The 18040-nt window shown below is 57.6% G+C and overlaps 7 protein-coding genes across 7 annotated transcripts; 3 read left to right on the top strand and 4 right to left on the bottom strand.

Annotated features, from left to right (window-relative positions):
* Window positions 1–33: 33 nt before the first annotated feature.
* Window positions 34–747, top strand: MYCTH_2057433 (uncharacterized protein; the record flags this gene model as incomplete). The annotated part of the gene is made up of 1 exon (XM_003662112.1): window positions 34–747. One exon carries the CDS (start codon window positions 34–36, stop codon window positions 745–747), a length of 714 nt encoding a protein of 237 aa, XP_003662160.1.
* Window positions 748–894: 147 nt separating this feature from the next.
* On the bottom strand, window positions 895–2371 carry MYCTH_2302420 (uncharacterized protein). The gene is made up of 4 exons (XM_003662113.1): window positions 2077–2371; window positions 1403–1998; window positions 1228–1316; window positions 895–1168 (listed from the first exon to the last, which is right to left on the bottom strand). Exons 1-4 carry the CDS (start codon window positions 2319–2321, stop codon window positions 1043–1045), a joined length of 1056 nt encoding a protein of 351 aa, XP_003662161.1. The 5' UTR covers window positions 2322–2371; the 3' UTR covers window positions 895–1042.
* A 263-nt stretch (window positions 2372–2634) lies between these two features.
* On the bottom strand, window positions 2635–4972 carry MYCTH_2302422 (uncharacterized protein). Its single transcript, XM_003662114.1, has 2 exons — window positions 3782–4972; window positions 2635–3724 (listed from the first exon to the last, which is right to left on the bottom strand). Exons 1-2 carry the CDS (start codon window positions 4782–4784, stop codon window positions 2781–2783), a joined length of 1947 nt encoding a protein of 648 aa, XP_003662162.1. The 5' UTR covers window positions 4785–4972; the 3' UTR covers window positions 2635–2780.
* Window positions 4973–5366: 394 nt separating this feature from the next.
* Window positions 5367–6885, top strand: MYCTH_2302424 (uncharacterized protein). Its single transcript, XM_003662115.1, has one exon. The coding sequence runs from the start codon at window positions 5661–5663 to the stop codon at window positions 6831–6833; it is 1173 nt and encodes a 390-aa protein (XP_003662163.1). The 5' UTR covers window positions 5367–5660; the 3' UTR covers window positions 6834–6885.
* Window positions 6886–9089, bottom strand: MYCTH_2302426 (uncharacterized protein). The gene is made up of 3 exons (XM_003662116.1): window positions 8841–9089; window positions 8153–8765; window positions 6886–8100 (listed from the first exon to the last, which is right to left on the bottom strand). The coding sequence occupies exons 1-3, from the start codon at window positions 9007–9009 to the stop codon at window positions 6939–6941; spliced, it is 1944 nt and encodes a 647-aa protein (XP_003662164.1). The 5' UTR covers window positions 9010–9089; the 3' UTR covers window positions 6886–6938.
* A 939-nt stretch (window positions 9090–10028) lies between these two features.
* Window positions 10029–11432, bottom strand: MYCTH_2125911 (uncharacterized protein; the record flags this gene model as incomplete). Its single annotated transcript, XM_003662117.1, has 1 exon — window positions 10029–11432. One exon carries the CDS (start codon window positions 11430–11432, stop codon window positions 10029–10031), a length of 1404 nt encoding a protein of 467 aa, XP_003662165.1.
* A 461-nt stretch (window positions 11433–11893) lies between these two features.
* Window positions 11894–17547, top strand: MYCTH_2302431 (uncharacterized protein). The gene is made up of 2 exons (XM_003662118.1): window positions 11894–12512; window positions 12568–17547. The coding sequence occupies exons 1-2, from the start codon at window positions 12126–12128 to the stop codon at window positions 17266–17268; spliced, it is 5088 nt and encodes a 1695-aa protein (XP_003662166.1). The 5' UTR covers window positions 11894–12125; the 3' UTR covers window positions 17269–17547.
* The last annotated feature ends 493 nt before the right edge of the window (window positions 17548–18040 follow it).

The raw sequence follows: 18040 nt of genomic DNA on the forward strand, positions 1-18040 counted from the left end.
GAAAGCAAAGACCCGAGCAAGAAGCACTCGAAAATGGACAAAAACCTGACCAACCTCCTCCGATGGAGCATTGAAAACTCAACCCCGTCGTCCGGCGCCAACGGCACGGCCGCCGTAACAGCACACGCCGGCGCCGGCGACGAGACTGGCACAGCCGGCGCCGACCAAGCCGCCGCCACGACGAACCGGACCGCGCCGGCGGGGACGAACCTCAACCCCGAGATCCTGTCGGCCCTCTTTGGCGGGCCGTCGGAGGCGGAGCTGATGCGGGCGGCGATGGAGGTGATCACGGACGCGGAGGCGACGCTGGAGAACAAGCTGATCGCGTTCGACAACTTCGAGCAGCTGATCGAGTCGCTCGACAACGCCAACAACCTGGAGCCGCTGGCGCTCTGGACGCCGCTGCTCTCGATGCTCGAGCACGAGGAGCGCGAGCTGCGGCGCATGGCGGCCTGGTGCGTCGGCACCGCCGTGCAGAACAACGTGCGCAGCCAGGAGCGCCTGCTCGCCATGGGCGGCGTGCCGACGCTGGTGCGGCTGGCCCTGGAAGAAGCGGAGGACGTCGCGGTGAGGAGGAAGGCCATCTACGCCTTGAGCTCTGCGATCAGGAATTATCAGCCTGCTATGGATGTCGTGGCCGAGAAGTTGGAGCCGCACGGGAAGGGGGAGAAAATCGACGCATCGGATATGAACGCCGTGGATGCGCTGATCAACTGGATGAAGGAGAAAGTGAACGGGAAAGATTAGACTTTCTCTTCCGCGATTCTTGGAGTTTCCCTACATTCGGATGGATTAGGGATAGATTGGGTGGTTTTCTCTGCATGGTCGGCGTTGGGATGGGGGCTGGCTCCTTTTTTTCGGCGTTTTAGACTTGAACTGGGCGGGGGCTCTCATGAAGTTTTAAACAGGAAAGGGATACAAAAGAAACATGGGCAAAACAATGGCCGTTGATATTCTTCGCATTGATCCACCTTCTCTCTCTCTAAGGTGAAGTTACAAGTATACACAAGTTCGTATTGTTACATGTAGAACCTATCCGAATCTAATCCCGGACCGGCCCGTAGAATGGCACACCAAACGCCTGCAGCAGCAGCCGCGCTTGTCTATCCGAGGTGGCCGTCGTCTTGATGAATACCCTGCAGCCGGGCATCATCTTGGCCGGGTAGAGCTGCGTAGTGGTTAGCCAGACTCCGCTGCGTGCAGGCACTCTCTCTTGTCACGACTCACCCAGTAGTTGGCCTCCACCTCGGGGAACAGCTTGACCTCGTCCGGCGTGAGGCCGAACGCAAGGTTACCGGCGCTGTCACCCGTCGTCGCTGTAAGCAGGAACCCTTCCGTCAGCAAAGCCGTCTCTACCGCCTGGACACTCTCTAGGCAGGATATTCAGGGATGGAAGACTCACCCCGGATGCCCCTCCAATCCTTGATCTTCGGAAACACCAGGTTGATACAGCGGTCCAAGAACTCGTATGCCGCGTGCCCGGTGATGGTCGTCTTCACGCCGGCCTTGTCGCCCTTCTTGATACGCCACTGCACCACGTTGGACTTGACCTTTGTGATCTCGGGCGTCGTCCCCGTCAGGGCGAGCAGCACGCTGCGCGCCACCAGCAGGTGGTCCGGGTCCTGCACCGCTTCGGGCACGTTGCTGGCGATGGTGATCTCGCGGATCTCGGGTATGTTGTTGAAGGTGATGTCGCGCTCGAGCACCCGGAGCACCGCGCCGCCGCGGGGCCCGCGCAGCGGGCGGTTCTTGTGGTAAGGGGAGGACCCGTCCCAGGCACGCAGCCGTTGGGGGGTCTCCTCCTTCGGCGTGCCCGGCGGCACGTGCGTGTAGGTGAGCGTCATGAGGTCCGGCGCGATGGTCGAGTGGTAGGTTTGTTTGAGCCGCGGGAGGTTGAACGGGCCCGGGACGAAGTCACGCGCCACTGGGTCCGAGGAGGGAGGGGACTGGATCGGGTGGAGGGGACCGCGGTTGTACTTTGGAGGATGGTATTGATACCTAGCAGAGGTTGGGCGTTGTATTAGCGCACTGGGAAAGTGGCAGGAGGGGCCCGAAAGGGGAGGGGTTGTTATTCACCTCGAGCCTGGAAGCTGATATTTCCTATCGGCAGCACGCTTCCATGGCCTAAACTGCTTCTTCTCCTCCTCGCTCAATTTCGGTGCGCTAAGTGTCGAGTTTTCGAGTTCGGACAGGACCGGGGCAGCGGCCTCGGCGGCCTGTGACGACACGCATCGCACAGCCGCGGCTGTGCATGTCTGGCGTGTCAATTGAGAAAGAGGGAGGCTACATGCCGGCCGTGACAGCCCGCGGAGGCTCGCCATGGTGATATGCGTGGTGAGGACTGATGTCGCCGACAACACGGAGCTTCGACCAAATCTGCGATGAGACTTTTGGGAAATTTATATGCACGGACCTAACAAGGGTTAGGGTTGACTACAGTAGTTCTCTGATTGCCTTCAAATTCGACTTTTGAGAGTTGTAATCCATGTGGCTTGAATTTGTTTCTACTTATTACGTCTTTGTCTTCGAGGTGATACACGATTTGGTGGTAAAAGCAAAGCCCAGCGACCGAGTGTTTCCGGCTCGCGGCTTTCGCACTCTCCCGGTCGCGGTTATTGTCAGGTCCACCCTCCGGTTGGAGCGCGTTATGAACCAAGATTGCAACAAATCAATTGATCCCTCTACTTTTTAAACGCCACCGCCCGAATTGACCGAAATATATCATCTCATGAAGATGAGTAACTAGAAATCGACGCTGAAATCTGACAGAGTGCGTCGCATCAGTCGTCACCATCCACCACGTTACCCCTCCTCTTTCCCCTTCCCTTCCGCCCACCCTTGAAGTGCTTCTTCCCCGAGGCCATCTGCACATCCTTGGGGTCAATCCCCTTCTCGAGAGCAATCATCGTCCTGAGCTTCCGTCCGCTCAACTGCTTGCCTTCAGCCTCCGCCATGCCTTGCTGTGTGTACTTGTAGTTAAACGGCCTCGACAGGTGGCCCGCGCTGCCCTGACCGGCCTTGAAGAAGGCCTTGTCCAGCTTCTCCGACTTCGGGCCTTGAGGAAGGGGAACCATGTCAGACAAGAGCGACGCATTGTCGTCCCCGTTCACGGTCAACTCCTCCATCGCCGCGGTGACGGCCGCCTGCCTCTTGGCCGGAAGATGTGAAATGTCGTAAAGCTCACGATTGAACTCTTGGGCATCATCAACGCCGGGAGGAGGTGTCACATAAGGGAGCTTGCCGTTAACATAGTCTTTGAGGATATACCTCGCGGCCCGGGACCGGTCTGGTTGACCAAGGCCCTGTGTCATGAAGCCCCTATGGCGAGCGTACGCGCTGAGCAGCTCGTCACCGGTGGGGATTCCGGTGCCCCCTTCCTCAAGGGGCCGCGTGCGTATTTGGATGCCGTAAGTAGCTTCCAGGAATGCCCGCGGTATCCTTTGAGCGACGAGGGTGGCTGGCCCGCTGTATTCACGCAGCTGGTCGATGGGGAGGACACCATTAACGACAAGCTCTGCCTTAGTGCTGGCGAAGTTGGGGAAAACCAGACCCGGACAATCGCACAGGATGACCTTGTCGCTGTAGTGGATGGTCTGAAAGTGTTTCGTTTTGCCCGGAGTCGAAGAGACCGACACCTTGTGAGCTCCAATAAGTGCGTTGATCGTCGACGACTTTCCGACGTTCGGGTAGCCGACGAGACCGACCTGCAGCTTCCGATCGGGTCCTGACCAAAAGTCAGCGCCGAAGTCCATGAACACGAAGAAGCAAAACTATTACTTACCTGCGTCTTTCGGTGCGTACTGCAGCAGCATTTCCTCTAGCTCGCTGACTGTCAAGATCCGAGTATCCAGCTCGTTATCATCCTCCCTTTGTTGGGCGCCCTCTCCCCCTACATCATCCCTGCTCTCTTCATTCGCCTCCTCTGGCTTCAACGGCGCTCCGCTGCTGCTTGGGCCAGCCTCTTCCTCTTCCTCTTCTTCTTCCTCGCTCTCGGAAGCCTGCGCATTCAGCATCTCCTTGGCCAGATGGGCCGAAAAGAACCGGTAGGCAATACCGGCGCTCTTCAGGTATTTTGCCCACGCTTTCCTTTGCATGAACGTCATCATGTCGGCCTTGTTGATGAGCAAGAGATTCTCCTTCTTGGGGTCAACGTCCTTGACGTATGCTTCCAGATCTTCAGACCGGAACATGAGGGGGTTCCTGGCATCCACGATCTGCACCACCACGTCGGACCGCTCGATGACTCTCCACAGCTGCCTCCAAACCTCGAGGTTGCGTTCGAACGGCGTCATCAGCAAATCTTGCGTCTCTTGCAACTCCGCCAATCCCTTCCTCCACTGCAGAAAGCTCTCGCGCTCCAGGCGGTCGAGCTCCTCGGGTGTTGTCGTCTCGTCCCAGTGCGGTCTCCTCGGCACCGTAAGACGGGACTTGAGTGCCTTCTGCTTCCCCAATACCACCCTCTCCTCAGCTGCGGTAAGTAGGTACGGATTTCGCTGGTCCGTGTGGATGATCCTGACGTTGTTGGTCTTCTCAGCCGTAAAGTCGATACCCGCGAGTTCGGCTGTAGCCAAGAACTCGTCCAGGGCACCTTGCTCGGTGACGGAGCGCATCTTGACCCATCCTGCCTCCGCCCTATCGTTCGTGATGTACTCCTGGCCCGTTGAGTGGTCGATGCGCGTGACGGCTCCAACCCGTTTCCGGTCGGCGCCCTTGCCCTTACCAAACCGATCTTTCATCAGTTGGTTGCCGAGCCCGACCGATTTCTTGGACTTTGCGAGCACCATGGTGGGCAATGGGCCGTTCGGCTGTCGGATTGCTCTAATTCAAAAGGGAGAAGAAAAAGATAAAGAAAGATAAGAAGAAAATAAAAACAAATGGCACTTTCTGCAGTGCTGGATTGATTGTAAACTTGTACCAAGCCCAGCCTCTACTGCAATGAGGCGGGAGGGGGGGGTCGTTTGGAGATATTGCTGATAAATAGAGGGGCAAATTTGCGAACGGTATTCGGGGGTGGAGGAACTACATCAGGCACACCTTGCCCACAATTACGCACGTGACACTCTTCTGCATGTATGGTGTGTAACGACATCGCTCATCATCTCGAAGCGATAAATGTGAGCAGGTGCAGTAGTCAACATTGCTTCACACAACACAAGTTCACATTCTATAGAAGTTGTTAAATGGGGGGTGGACTGCAGAGTACCACAGTAAAGGTCGGGTATCGTAAGGATGTGATCCGTAATTCGTACAGTACGTGTATCATACGGCGACCCTGGTGGGCGGTAGTTGCGCACTATCGATAAGATAACGGTAAGAATTACCCCACCAAAAATTTCCCTAGTTGCTCCGGATTTCAGTACACTACAGAGAAAAGGTGTGCCCTGATGTCGGTGCTCCCACTCCCTTGCTCTCTCGTCACCGTCCAAACACCCCCCCCCAACCCTCAACAGCAATCTTCAAATCTTGCTGTAATTTGTTCTCAAGATGCCGAAAGGAAAGTGGATGTACGCAATACCCCTCAATATCATGAAAATTTCTGAGCGTTCGCCCAGCTGAGACCGTTAACTCCTCCCCGCAGTGACAAGAAGACGGCGGCGCACTTCACGCTCGTGTACCGTCCCCAAAATGACCCGCTCATCCACGACGAGTCGGCACCAGCCATGGTGCTCAACCCGACGCAGCCGGCCAACAAGCCGTCCAAAGGCAAGGGGCTGAGCGACCTGGCGTCGGACCTCGGCTCCGAAGCCCTCAGCATCCGCGACAACGAAGGCGAGGCCGCCAACTACGGCATCTACTTTGACGACACAGAGTACGACTACATGCAGCACCTGCGGGACCTGGGCCAGGGCGGGGGCGAGGCCGTCTTTGTCGAGGCGAACCCCGTCGCCAACAACAAGAAGAAGGGCAAGGGCAAGCAGGGGCAGTCGCTCGAGGACGCGCTCCGTCAGTTGGACCTGCAGAACAAGTCGGAAGAGCTGCTCGACAAGGACCTGCTGCCCAGCAAGAACCTGCGGCCGCTGACGTACCAGGCGCAGCAGGACGTGCCGGATGCGATCGCCGGGTTCCAGCCGGATATGGACCCGCGGTTGAGGGAAGTCTTGGAGGCGCTCGAGGACGACGCGTATGTTGATGAGGAGGGTAGCGAGGACATCTTCAAGGAGCTGGCCAAGGACGGCAAAGAGCTGGATCCGGACGAGTTCGAGGAGGCGTACGACGAGTTCGCAGACGACGATGAGGGGTGGGAGTCAGACCGCACGGTGAAGGCGAACAAGGAGGAGACCGAGCACGGTGGGGCGTCTCAGGCCACCGACGCGAGTAAGGCGCAGCCGGGAGAGCCCAGGGATGCCGGGTCGAATGATTGGATGGAGGAATTCAAGAAGTTCAAGAACGATCAGAAGGCGGGGAAGAAACCCCGGGCTGCGGCCGCGCCGTCCGAGATGCAGTCGTCAATATGGACAACCACGACGAACGGCGGGCGGAGGAAGGCGAGGAAGGGCGCCCTTACGAACCCTTCGACGTACTCGATGACGTCGTCGTCTCTGGTAAGGACAGAGCAGCTGGGGATCCTGGATGCGCGTTTTGAGAAACTTGAGGAGGAGTACAACGCCGACATGGACGACATGAGGTCAGTCTCGGCGGTATCGACCATGTCGACGGTGCAGGGTCCGACGCGGCATGACTTTGACAATCTGCTGGACGAGTTCTTGGGTGACTACTCCATGCACGGCAAGAAGCGGGTGAAGAAGGGCAAGTGGAAGAACGGGTTGGAGCAGTTTGACGAGATCAGGCGGGAGCTGGGCCCGCCCATCATTCCCGCAAAATACAAGAAATAGGGGGGAGGACGAACTGCAAAATGAGAATGAAGTTTCGAGCACATGAATGGCCATAACCCGTATACACGCAAAACAAACACAACCTCCAGTTCCCTCGCCTCAACGCTATAACTGGCACGGAGAAGTCAGCAGCCCATATACCTCATCGTCCAGCGCATCGACCTGCCCGCTAGGGCCCAGCTCTTCGAGCAGCTTCTCCACCAGCTTCACATCGGTCACCTCCCAGAACCGCCTCACGCCCTCAACGAACCTCTTGGCTGCTAGTCCGACCCTCTCCTCCGCCTCGGCGGCAAAACAGATCCGATAGTACGCCCACCCTTCGGCTTTCCGAATCTCGTCATTGGCGCTGAACACGGACCCGGGCGAAACCAGCACGAGGAACGGCTTGGTGGTCAAGTACACCATCAGGGCGCCCGCCAGCGCGGGGCCGTCCAGAACGGGGAACCTCGGGTTCGGACCGGACGCCATCCATAGCGGGTGGGACTCGAGGTGCATGCGCACCCAGATGAACATGCCGCCGCGGGGCCAGCGGAAAGAGTAGAGCGTCGTCTTGGAGACGGCGAGGGGCGACCACTCCGAGTCGTCGTCCGACGGCGAGGGATCGACGGGGGAGGTGGTGATAAGGGTCGCGCCGGCGTCGAGAATGCGGCACATGCGCGCCATTCGCCGCTCGTAGGCGCCACGCAGGCCCTCGAGCCAGCGCACCCAGCCCGAGGTGTCCCAGCCGGTGAAGGCGGCGGCGGCGGCGGCCCGGTCGTCGCGGGAGGAGGAGGAGAGGAGGCGGGAGAAGGCGGATTTGGCGAGCTGGTTCTGCTTGGAGGCGCCCAGGACGAGCTCCGAGATGAGGCCCTGGACGAAGCCCGACGGCTGTGCGGTGGTGCACTCCGTGACGCGCTCAAAGCGCTCAATCACGGCAGGCTGAGCGGTGATCCAGCCGAGGCGGCAGCCGGGGGCGACGGTTTTGGAGAAGGTGTCCAGGCGGATGACGCGACCATCTGTGTCAATGGCGACGAAAGAGGGGGCGAGCGAATCGATGAAGGGGTAGCCGCTAGAAGAGGAGGAGGAGGAATGGCCGGGGTGATGGTCGGGGGGAGGCGGAGGAGCAGGGGTGCCGCGGGACTTGGCTTCTTCGATGGCTGCGGAGGGGAATTGCAGATACCAGTAAGGCTCATCCTCAACGATGATCACGTCATACTTGCTGCAGAGGGCGTAAATTTCCCTCCTCCGCTCCATTGAGAGGACGATACCCGTGGGGTTGTGGCCAAGTCTGGGATGTTAGCGACGAGTAAAGCGAAGTCAGCGGGTGGCCTTCAACCTACGTGACTGTGTACAGCAGATGTGGCCGCTTTCCCTTGGCGGGATCCCAGTTGGCCAGGACATCTTCCAGCCCACCTGGCCCATCGACAGCCATGCCCGACGCATCCGCCTTGACGGGAACAATTTGCACGCCATGGGGCTGGGCCTGGCTGAGGATGTTGCTGTATACAAACGGCTCGCAGAGGAGGCCCGGCCGGTCGCGGATGTCGTTGACACCCTCGGTCCACTGATCGACGAACAAGTCCAGTGTCTTGGAGAAGCCGTCGGTCGAGCCGCAGGTCAAAATCACTTCGGGACCGCCCTGGTAAGGGGCGTCGGGGTGGAGATTCTCGCGCGTGAATTGGCGCACCCACGACAGCAGCGGCGGGTAGCCTGCAGCGAGTCCGTACTGGAGCACCGTCGCAAGGTCGATCTTCTTCAGCGGGTCGCTCTCATCCAACCTCTTAGGGATCGAAATGTGGGCGGCAGCTGCGGGATCCGTGGGTGATGACGACGACGACGGTGTTGACGAGGCTGCAGACTCGCCGGGGTGGTTTGGTGACGGCGTCCATCTCTCAGGCTTTGCTGTTTGCGCTTCTAGTGTATCGAAAGGGAAGTAGTCGACGTGCGGAAGGCCTTGAGGTATAATTCAGTGAGTAGGAGGAGCCAGGCTGCTTGGAGCAACGATGGGCAGGATAGAAACACACGAACCGCCGGCCGTGTTCAGAACCCCCGGGATCTGAAAGAACTTGTATAATTCTTTGAGCTTGAAGGCAAACCGCCGCTTGGTGACGGCAGAGTAGTGATGGCTGAGATCCAGCGGCGCCGGCTTGTCACGGCCGGCCACACGACCTCGGCGACGGGAGGCTTGCATGTCCATGTTAGAAAGAGCAGCTTCCTCCCGTGGCGGTAGAGCGAGGAAAACGCGAAAATATCCCGTTGCTACTTGTATCGCGCAATCCGAGGAAGGAGCAAAGCCAAAATGTCACCTTCAGGGCGCTGGGCGGTTTCCCGACTGGACTGATAAGAACGCCAGGCACTCACTCGGTGGGGCGTTTACCTACGGGGCATGTACGGAGTACCAAGTAAATAAAGGGATTGCTCGCTTCCCTCGTTCGAGAATCTGATAAGGACCACAACCGTGCAGCAGGATCCGATGCAGGGTCATGCTTATAAATCGCTGGGAACCAAACTTGAGGGATAGCGTGAAATGAAGACGCTAACCCCACAGGACAGTCTGGACCCAAAGTTCCAAGATTGCCGTGCCGTTTCGGCAGTCGGGAGCCGCGGGGGAGATTACCTCTGCGAGTGGAGTGCCCATACGGTAATCCATATGTATGTATCCGTATGTACGAAGCACAATACTTACCTCACTTAGGTAGGTGTTCCGTGGTGGAGGTTGCGTCGGGGCTGCGAGATCGCGGTGCGTAAATCCGTTCGGGGCTCGGCTCGCATCTTTATGCCAGCAGAGTACCAGAAACCGTCAACTGTTTACCACGTCCCGTAGGTATACGGGACGCCGTCAGCTCCGGCCCCGGCCCGTTATTGGGACCCGGAGCTGCCGTTACGGCCGGGCCGGGGCTTCCGCCGTGGTACCGCGGAACACGATCAAAGTTGAAAAAGCAGTAAACAAATGAAAAGGAGAAAAATAAGGAGAGAAAAAAAAAGACAACGAGAGTACTAGGATCATGCGAATAGTTCTTGGTATTTTCTTTCCTTCTATATCATCAAGCGGAGTCGTCGTGGCCTCCCTTGCACTTTGGGGACCCTTGATCTGCCGATCGTCGTTGCTTGCAGCCGATCTGAGACACGCATGTGGCTCCAGTGGACAACGGTTCAAACGGCGGCGTCAAACAAAGCCCCGTCCCGGGCAGTGAGCGAAAGGGGTGTCAAGTAAGTTCAATTATCACCCTCTTCTGGCGAATATTCGAACCCGAGCTCTTTCAAACTCCTAGCCTTCCTACCGCTGAGCTCAAACTGCAGCTTGGCCTTGGCGTAGATTTGCCTCTGCCAAACCAACTCCGGGCTCCAACGCGGCGGTACTTTGCCCGGTGTCTTTGACTGCACGATCCAGTCGTGAACCGAGTTGATGTAGTTGGCATCGCCGCCCTCGGGCCATACGTGGAATTTGGTCCCCTGTCTCTCTGCCTCCTCGGCCTCCCACTGTCTCATTTCCTCAACCGATGGGAGCGGCAGCAAGTTCGCCCACGTTCTCGAGAAAACCGCCGCCTGGCTCTCGGCGAGCGGGAACGGGACCACCTTTATTGGGAGTCTCGTGAAGACCAGAGTCGGGTGGTCTATGTGGAAGAGATGCTTGTACAGTCCGTACACTCTCCGCCCATCCGTCACCAGTGGCGGCTTGAGTGAGCGCAGAAAGGGGAAAGCGAAAAGGTAGCCGGTGGCGTAGATGACGGCGTCGATGTCTTTCTCGACTCGCCCGTTCTGAAACCTGATGCCTCTTTCCTCGACCAGGAACTCCTCAATCACAGGAACTTCCTCCGCTCCCGAGTACGCTAGGTTGGCCTCCGACGTGGGCGTCTGTACCGATAGCAACAACGGCTTCTGCGTGACACGACTGATTTGCGCTGCGATATCGAGCCCTGATGCAGCGTTTCCGACAATGACAACCTTCTTCCCGGTGAATCGTTCGGGGTTGCGGTAATGTTTCGAGTGCGAGATGACCCCGGGGTGCGCTGCATGGAATTCACCTATCCCTTTTGCATCAGGAATGTACACCGCAGTGTAATGCCCGGACACTACAACGACGGCATCGTATGTCGCGCTCGTTGTCTTTCCTGTCAGCAGACACGTCGTATCCACATCCCACCGGTCCACGCCGTCGACCACTCTCAAGCGAACGTCTTTCACTTGTGTCGAGAACCGGATGAGATGGCGGATATCTTTCGCGTATTCCACCACATAATTTTGGATATCTTCCCGAGATGGGAAGATGAGCGTATCCTCCGGTATGCGCAGATCCGAGAATTCCATGAGATCGCGGGGGATATTGGTATGTAAGGCATCGTACATGGGCGAGGGGAACACGGGCGCCTCTCCTTCTCGACACGGCAATGGCGGGTCCGGGGGACAGTCAGCACTCACTTGAGGCACGCGAATCGTCTCTGAAGGCCTCGGGCTGTAGTTCCACACTCCGCCGACCTCTGCCTGCTGCTCAAAGATGTCGATCTTCCTAAAGGCGTTCTGAGCAAGGAGGTATTTGGCTGCTGCAAGACCGCACGGCCCAGCTCCTATAATAGCGATATCATTGACATCGAAGCGTCTCGATTCTTCTTGAGAACCCATGGCTGCAGAAAGATGTATGCAGGAAATTGGTTGAAGCAGCGTCTAAAAAGAAGCTAAGAGAAGGCTTTAAAACTGATAAATATCAAATATAAGACTTTGAGATCCCTTCACAGCAAGTCCGCGGCATCATGAAGCCCCGTTCGTGGGTGTTGAGGGGCAGGAGAATTGATAGGAAATGTATTTAAGTAAGGTATGTACCAACCTATGTATCGTGTAAGTTAATGGGGGGGGAAAATGAGTCATTTCTGGTTCTGTTACGAATACCAAGTCGTACTCCGTAATTCGCACATACGGTCAGTAATGTTACTAGGACAGATGTACGGTAAGTGTAATCCGTGCGTACAGTAATCCTCACCGCCTTCCGCTTTTGGCTGAATGGTAACACGGGTAGCAGCAGTGAGAGCTCCAGTCCCATCGCGTCGCTGCCGTCATGCGTGTGGGAAGTTGCCGCGCTTTCTCTGGCCGGAGCTGTGTCTGGCTCACACCTTCCAAACCCAACGCAAACAGGTCTTGGAACCGGGCACTGACAACGCCTTCCTGTTGTTTGCGTTTTGAGATTCTGACCTCAACCCTCCGGTGTTTTATCTAGCTACTTCATCAGCTGCGATCGACAAATGAGGAACCTACGCAGGGCTTTGGGCGGCGCCAACTTGAAGACGTAGCGTTGCTGTCCCTCTGCCTCTTTTCCAAAACATGGCGTCGGTCGATGGCGACATCGCCGCCTCTTTGGCGTCGCAAACCTCCACACCGATTGCGCAGCTGAGCCCTGATCTGCCCGACTACCCTTCACGCGTCGTCAGAGGGGTGGTAACTATCACATGGCCATATAATTCGGTCACGCAGAAGTTCGCGTTCCTGCTCGCAGAGCGCGACGTGCGCCTCCGCCGCGCAAAGGGGCAAATACGGATTGAACTTCAAGGACCGAGTGCGAAGGCGGCTTCTAACTGCGGAATCGGGGCGGGCGATGAACTGCTCTTCAGCCTGGCTGGTGCGGAATGGAGCCCGGATCCAGCACCTGGGCGCATCCCCGGCGCGAGGGTGGAATGGCAGATCCAGTTCAGCCAGAAGCTAGCTCTCCAGGTCAGGATCGTAGAATAATGTTGCCCGCTCTCCTCTGACACCATTTGTGTTCCAGGTTAAATTCGGCGAATCAGGCGATACGAAGCACATCAACGTCGACCATCCCGTGGCGGACAAACCAGATCGCCCTGTGCAACCGCCGCGGCCGGCCACACCCGACCCAGAACCAATTCTCCCCAGGGTCCCGACCACTGGTCGCAAGTTATCGGAAATTACAGCGGACGAATATCCTTCGCCAGCCTTTGTCAAGCGAGCTCGGCTGTCATATGGTGCTCTGTTTGAGGGCGGTTTCGACATCTTCGAAGAGGATGGGGGGGTCAAGGGCAGGGGCCGAAAGCGAGCCCGATTCGGGCGCAACAGCAACACATGGCGATACAGCAGCCAATCACCAAGCCCTGAGCCGACGTCACTAGTGTCGGATGCGATGGATGAAGATACACCCGAAAGCGTAGCTCTTCGCCCATCGCCTAAGCCCCAGACAGTGGATGAGGCTTGCCAAACTGCCGAGGTTGAGATGGCGCCAGCCGCCCAAGGAGCAACTTCAACGACCGTCCAGCAACAGGAGAAGACTCCTACACCCCCGCAGACGCCGGTTCCGGCTCCTCTAGGAACAGCCGTTCGTGCTCAAGAAGGGCGAACACCGGAACCGAACCCGGTGCACCAGATAGAACGCCCACCTATAGCGCGTGATCCGAGCGAGGAGCCCACGCCTGTGGTGCAGAACCAGACTGTTGCCGCGTCTGATCAGGGACCCGGCCCTGCTTCGAACCAAACACCTCCGGAGGAAACACACCGGAAACTTCCCAGCTCACCGATCGGAAAGGGACAGACCCGGAGGCAGTCGCCCGAGACGGCCACCCAGCCGACCTCGCTGTCAGCCAGCAATGATGAGACGGCTCCAAGTTCCTTCCTTGGCCCTAGGTCGTTTGCGTCTAACTTCTCCTCGTTTGGCGTCGATGTGCCTGCCCGAGTGGAGTCAAGCTTAAGCCTTGCAGACCAGGTTAGGTTCGGCTTTTCGCATGTACCACAAACCGCGCATTCCCCATCCCTGCATGATCCTGAATTCGCCCCAGAACCGTGCCCCGAACCAGTTCACCAAGATCAAGAGCAATACCCGGCGGCGCTTCTTGACAACGCCCATAGCCCCGCCAATGCAGCGGGTGGAGATAAACGTATGGCTTTTGACGGCCAAAGCATGCCTCCAGAGCCAGCCGGGGTTGAGCATTTTGGCGATAGCCAGTGGGAGGTGTCAACCCAACCTTTCCCCATCGACCTCGCCGAGGGCGGGCACTTTGGGACGGATGCTCTTAGTAAAGGAGCGAGTGTGATAGCTAGACAGCAATCGCTTCATGCAGATGATCTTGACCTCGGTAGTGTGCCGGAGGGTTTTGCCAGTTATGGCAAGGGGGATGCATCTGAAGTGCGTGAGAGAAGTCCCTCCGCCAAGGCACCGCCGCACGAACGTCAACCCTCTGTTGAAAACGAGAACATGCGTAGCGACGATGAAGGAAGCCTCGACGAAGAAGAGGAAGAGGACGAGGAAGAGGATGAGGACGAGGACGAGGAAGAGAATGAAGAAGAGGACGAAGAGGAAAAGTCAGATGAGGATGCCTATGGCGAGCAGATCGAAGAGGGCGACTATGACCAGCGGAACTATGATGTGCCCTCAGATGACGATGAGGGTCTGTCAGACGAAGACGAAGAGGTTGAGCTCGAGTCAGAAGAAGGCTACGGTAACGACGAGGTGTATGACGAGGATGGTGAAGGAGAGGAGTGGGATGATGAGGAAGACTACGAGAGCGAGGAGGGCTCTGGACAAGATGACGATGCGGAAGGCCACCAACCAGGGAGGCCTGCTGCACCAGTGCCGAGAGGAGAGCCCGTTGTCATCAGCCTTCTCTCAGACTCCGAGGATGAGGATCAGCCTGCCCCTCCAGCAGCGGAACCGGCGCCGGTTCCTCAGACGGTGCATGCGTCGGAGCCTTCAGTCACATCCGAGTCGAGCCCCAGTTTAAATCGTGCTGAATCGTCGAGCCTAGAACACCACAAGTCGCCGAGTTCGGCACGCTACGGGTCTCCCAGCTCACCACCCCATGAGTCTCCCAGCTCACCACCCCATGAGTCTCCCAGCTCACCACCCCATGAGTCTCCCAGCTCACCACCCCATGAGTCTCCCAGTCCGCCACGCCACGACGTTCCTACTTCTGAACACCGTCAATCTCCCGCCTCCGAGCGTTCAGAATCCCCTGCCGTCTTGGAGACAGTGGAAACTGACGACTCAGGGAAGGAACAAGGGCACAATTCTATCTTCAACCAGACAGATGTCATCGACTTTGCGATGCGCCATACTCAAAGCGTCAACCAGCAGCGGAAAGCGGAACCAATGGAGACGGGCGCTGAAGCTGGATCCTCATTATCCGCCAACCAAAACTACGGCTCGTTCGGCGCGACCAGCGGCGCCTCCGAGCTACCCCATCGTGACTTTGAGACTGAACCAAGTGAAAGCCCATCCGGCTCCGTTGCTTCTCAGCCGGTTTCTCAACCAGCGTCAAGCGAGAGTTCTTCGGAAGGCCTCTTTATCTCGCAGCCCCGCCCAAGGTCTGCCGGTGCTGAGGAACAGGGCGACACGGGTTCCGCCAGTGAACCTGAAGGAACGAGTGAAGCTCCCAGAAGAGAGACCGAGGGAACTGAGGGAGGCACGACAGATGAAGATGCGGAGTCTGATGAAGCCTCCAACGACGGTGGTATGGAGCTGGAGCCGGAGAATACCGAGATTCGGGACGAGGTGCTGAGCGTAGAGGAAATGGACCAGGACGCGCCTGCCCACTCGTCACCCAAGCCACACAACGATGATGCTAGTTTGCCCGATGCAGATGCACTCTCCTTCACCAGCCAGATCGAGATGGCCGCGGAATTCGGAGCAAGCGAAGATGAACACATGAGCGTGGATGATGATGATTCAAGGCACGCGAACGCTGTGGACACTGATATGTCCACCTTCGAAGTCGAGGAGGTCACAGTTTCTGAAGAAGACGTCGACATGCTTGATGCGGGTTCGGAACAAGTAGAGTCGGCGTCACCGGAGAGGATGGCTATGAGTCCTCAGAAGGACGATAGGGTCAACGCATCGACCGTTGCTTCGGATCTGGTCGTCAGTGAAACCATCACGGAGGTCGTCACCACAGCTTCTGCCGATGAACCGCTCCCAGATGCTCCGACTGTAACGGAACTTGAACAACAGGGTACATCCACCCCGGGTGAACAAACGCTCGCTCGAGCCGAGTCGGCCCATGTATCGGTGGAAGACGAGTCTAATCGTCAAGTTGATGTCCCTGAGGCGAAGGCTGAGAAGCAGGGGGAAGGAGGAAGCTCGCTGGACGGTTCGCACTCGATTGCAGGTTCCGAGTCTCAGGTAGACATTGCGTCCCAAGAGGCACTGGGAGGACCACGAAAGCCGTTGGCTCAGATTCCAGTTGATGATGCGGTTCCTCCACCAGCAGAACACTTATGCGAGGCTGACGAAAATCCTGTCGTCAAGAACGAGACCACGGATGACAAAGGCGGTACTGAGCCGTCAGGCGTGGAGAGCCCGTCTGCGCTTCAACAAGACGGCGTTACGGATGCGAGCACTCCGCCCCGGCCACCAAGGGTGGTTGCGCCAGACGGGTCTCCCTCTTCGGACCAACCAGAAGTGGCCTTGGCTCGGGCTGAAGATGTAAAAGGGGAAGATGTCAATGAAGCCGAGGGATCTGCGCAGCGAGCACAGCAAGTCGAAACAGTTCAGCAGTCTGAGGCTTCGGCAGAAGATTTCGACGACGAAGCATTGATCTTGGAGCAGCTCAGCCAGGAGCAACAACAGTTTCTGGAGACAGAGACACCGGAATCTCGAGACCGCGGCGGTACTCGATCTTCCTCTCCCGATGTCAGCGTTCACCTAGCCCGCCAGGCTATAGCAGCCAAACGCCACAAGAAGGCTACTGAGCCAGTCCGGACGAGCAGTCGGATCACCCGGGCGCGATCCAATAGCCTCCGGTCAAATGCCACCAACAGCACCCCCGAGGATGAAAAGGAGAAAGAAGACCCCAGCATTAGCCTTGCACGAGCCGCCTTAGCCTCACCCTCCAGACGCGGCGTGGGATCCTCCACCTCTGCCTCCAAAACTACCGCTACCTCCTCTACCAGCGCCACGGCACTCAGGGCCGACCTGAACAAGCGCTTGCGCACTGAACTGCCCGAGTGTATCCCCCTCAGGTCCCTCCGCGCCCACCTCGACAAGACCCCCAACGTCATCGCCGTCGTTACGTCCCAGCCGACCAAACCTGTTCGCGCCAAGGGCGGGCCCCGTGAATATGTCATGTCATTTCACGTCACTGATCCCTCTGCGGCACCCAGCACCGTAGTTGAGGTGCAGCTGTACCGCCCGCACAAGGACTCGTTGCCGATTGTCGGCCCGGGCGATGTCGTACTTCTCTCCAAGTTCCTTGTGAAAGCACTCAGCAAGAAGGGGTGGGGATTGAGGACGGGAAACGAGAGCGCGTGGGCCGTTTGGGAGCATGCTCGGCAGCAGCAGCAGCAGCAGCAGCAGCAGCAGGCTGAGGAGGACTGCCCGCAAATACGGGGGCCTCCGGTGGAGGATTGGAAAGGTTATGTGGGATACGTAAGGACGTTGAAGGAGTGGTGGGCGTTGATGATGGCGGACGAGGCGGCGAAGGGGAAGTTGGAGAAGGCGGATCAGAAGTTGACGGAGGCGAAGTAGCTATTGGATAGCCAGGCAGTTTGGGACGGAGTCCGAGGCTGAGGCTGGAGCATAGGGTCTGCTAGTGGGCGGTCCAGGTCTGGGTTCTTCAGCAAAAGCATTTATCATGTCCGCTCGTCGAGTGAATGGTTGGGAGGGGTTTGGGATATGGGTTGCGGAGACGAATAGGCGGGCACGCAGGCAGAGAGCCACATGGCGACTGTGCCATAATAATCAAATGTGTTATTGCAGAACCCCCAAAAGTCAGCCCCGAGTCTCTCCGATATATCCTTGATCTTTTTTTACTATAGGGTCTGCGTTGCCCTGTGATGCGACAGGCACTTCCAGGCCGCTCAGTGGAGAGAGATGCGTCGACGTCCGGGGGGGACTCGAGGCGCAGGGTCCATTTATGTCAATGCACCGTGTCTGCTTGTGACGAGATCATACTCAGACGGATGCATGCGCATATACGGCCACTCGTGAAACATTCAAGTGCAGATTTGGTTGGTGCATTAGAAACAAGGCACATAAAACAGTGTTCGTGGCAACGCGAACAGGTAGCACGTAAAAACAGCATTACTGCTACGGATCGGACAAGCGAATCTTCAGCGAGATGCCAACCCCATCTATTCAAAAGCCAGCTTCGACTTGGGCACACGCCCCTTCCCCCCTTTTGCCCTGAAAGAGGCCTGTGTGAGAGAGTGTATCTAACCTTCCATTACGACACACCTATATGAGCGCTGTTATTCCTCTAATCCCCTCTTCCCAGCTCTCATTCCTCTTGTCTATGCAC

Source organism: Thermothelomyces thermophilus, chromosome 2 (assembly GCF_000226095.1).
Source record: "Thermothelomyces thermophilus ATCC 42464 chromosome 2, complete sequence".
NCBI lineage: Eukaryota > Fungi > Ascomycota > Sordariomycetes > Sordariales > Chaetomiaceae > Thermothelomyces > Thermothelomyces thermophilus.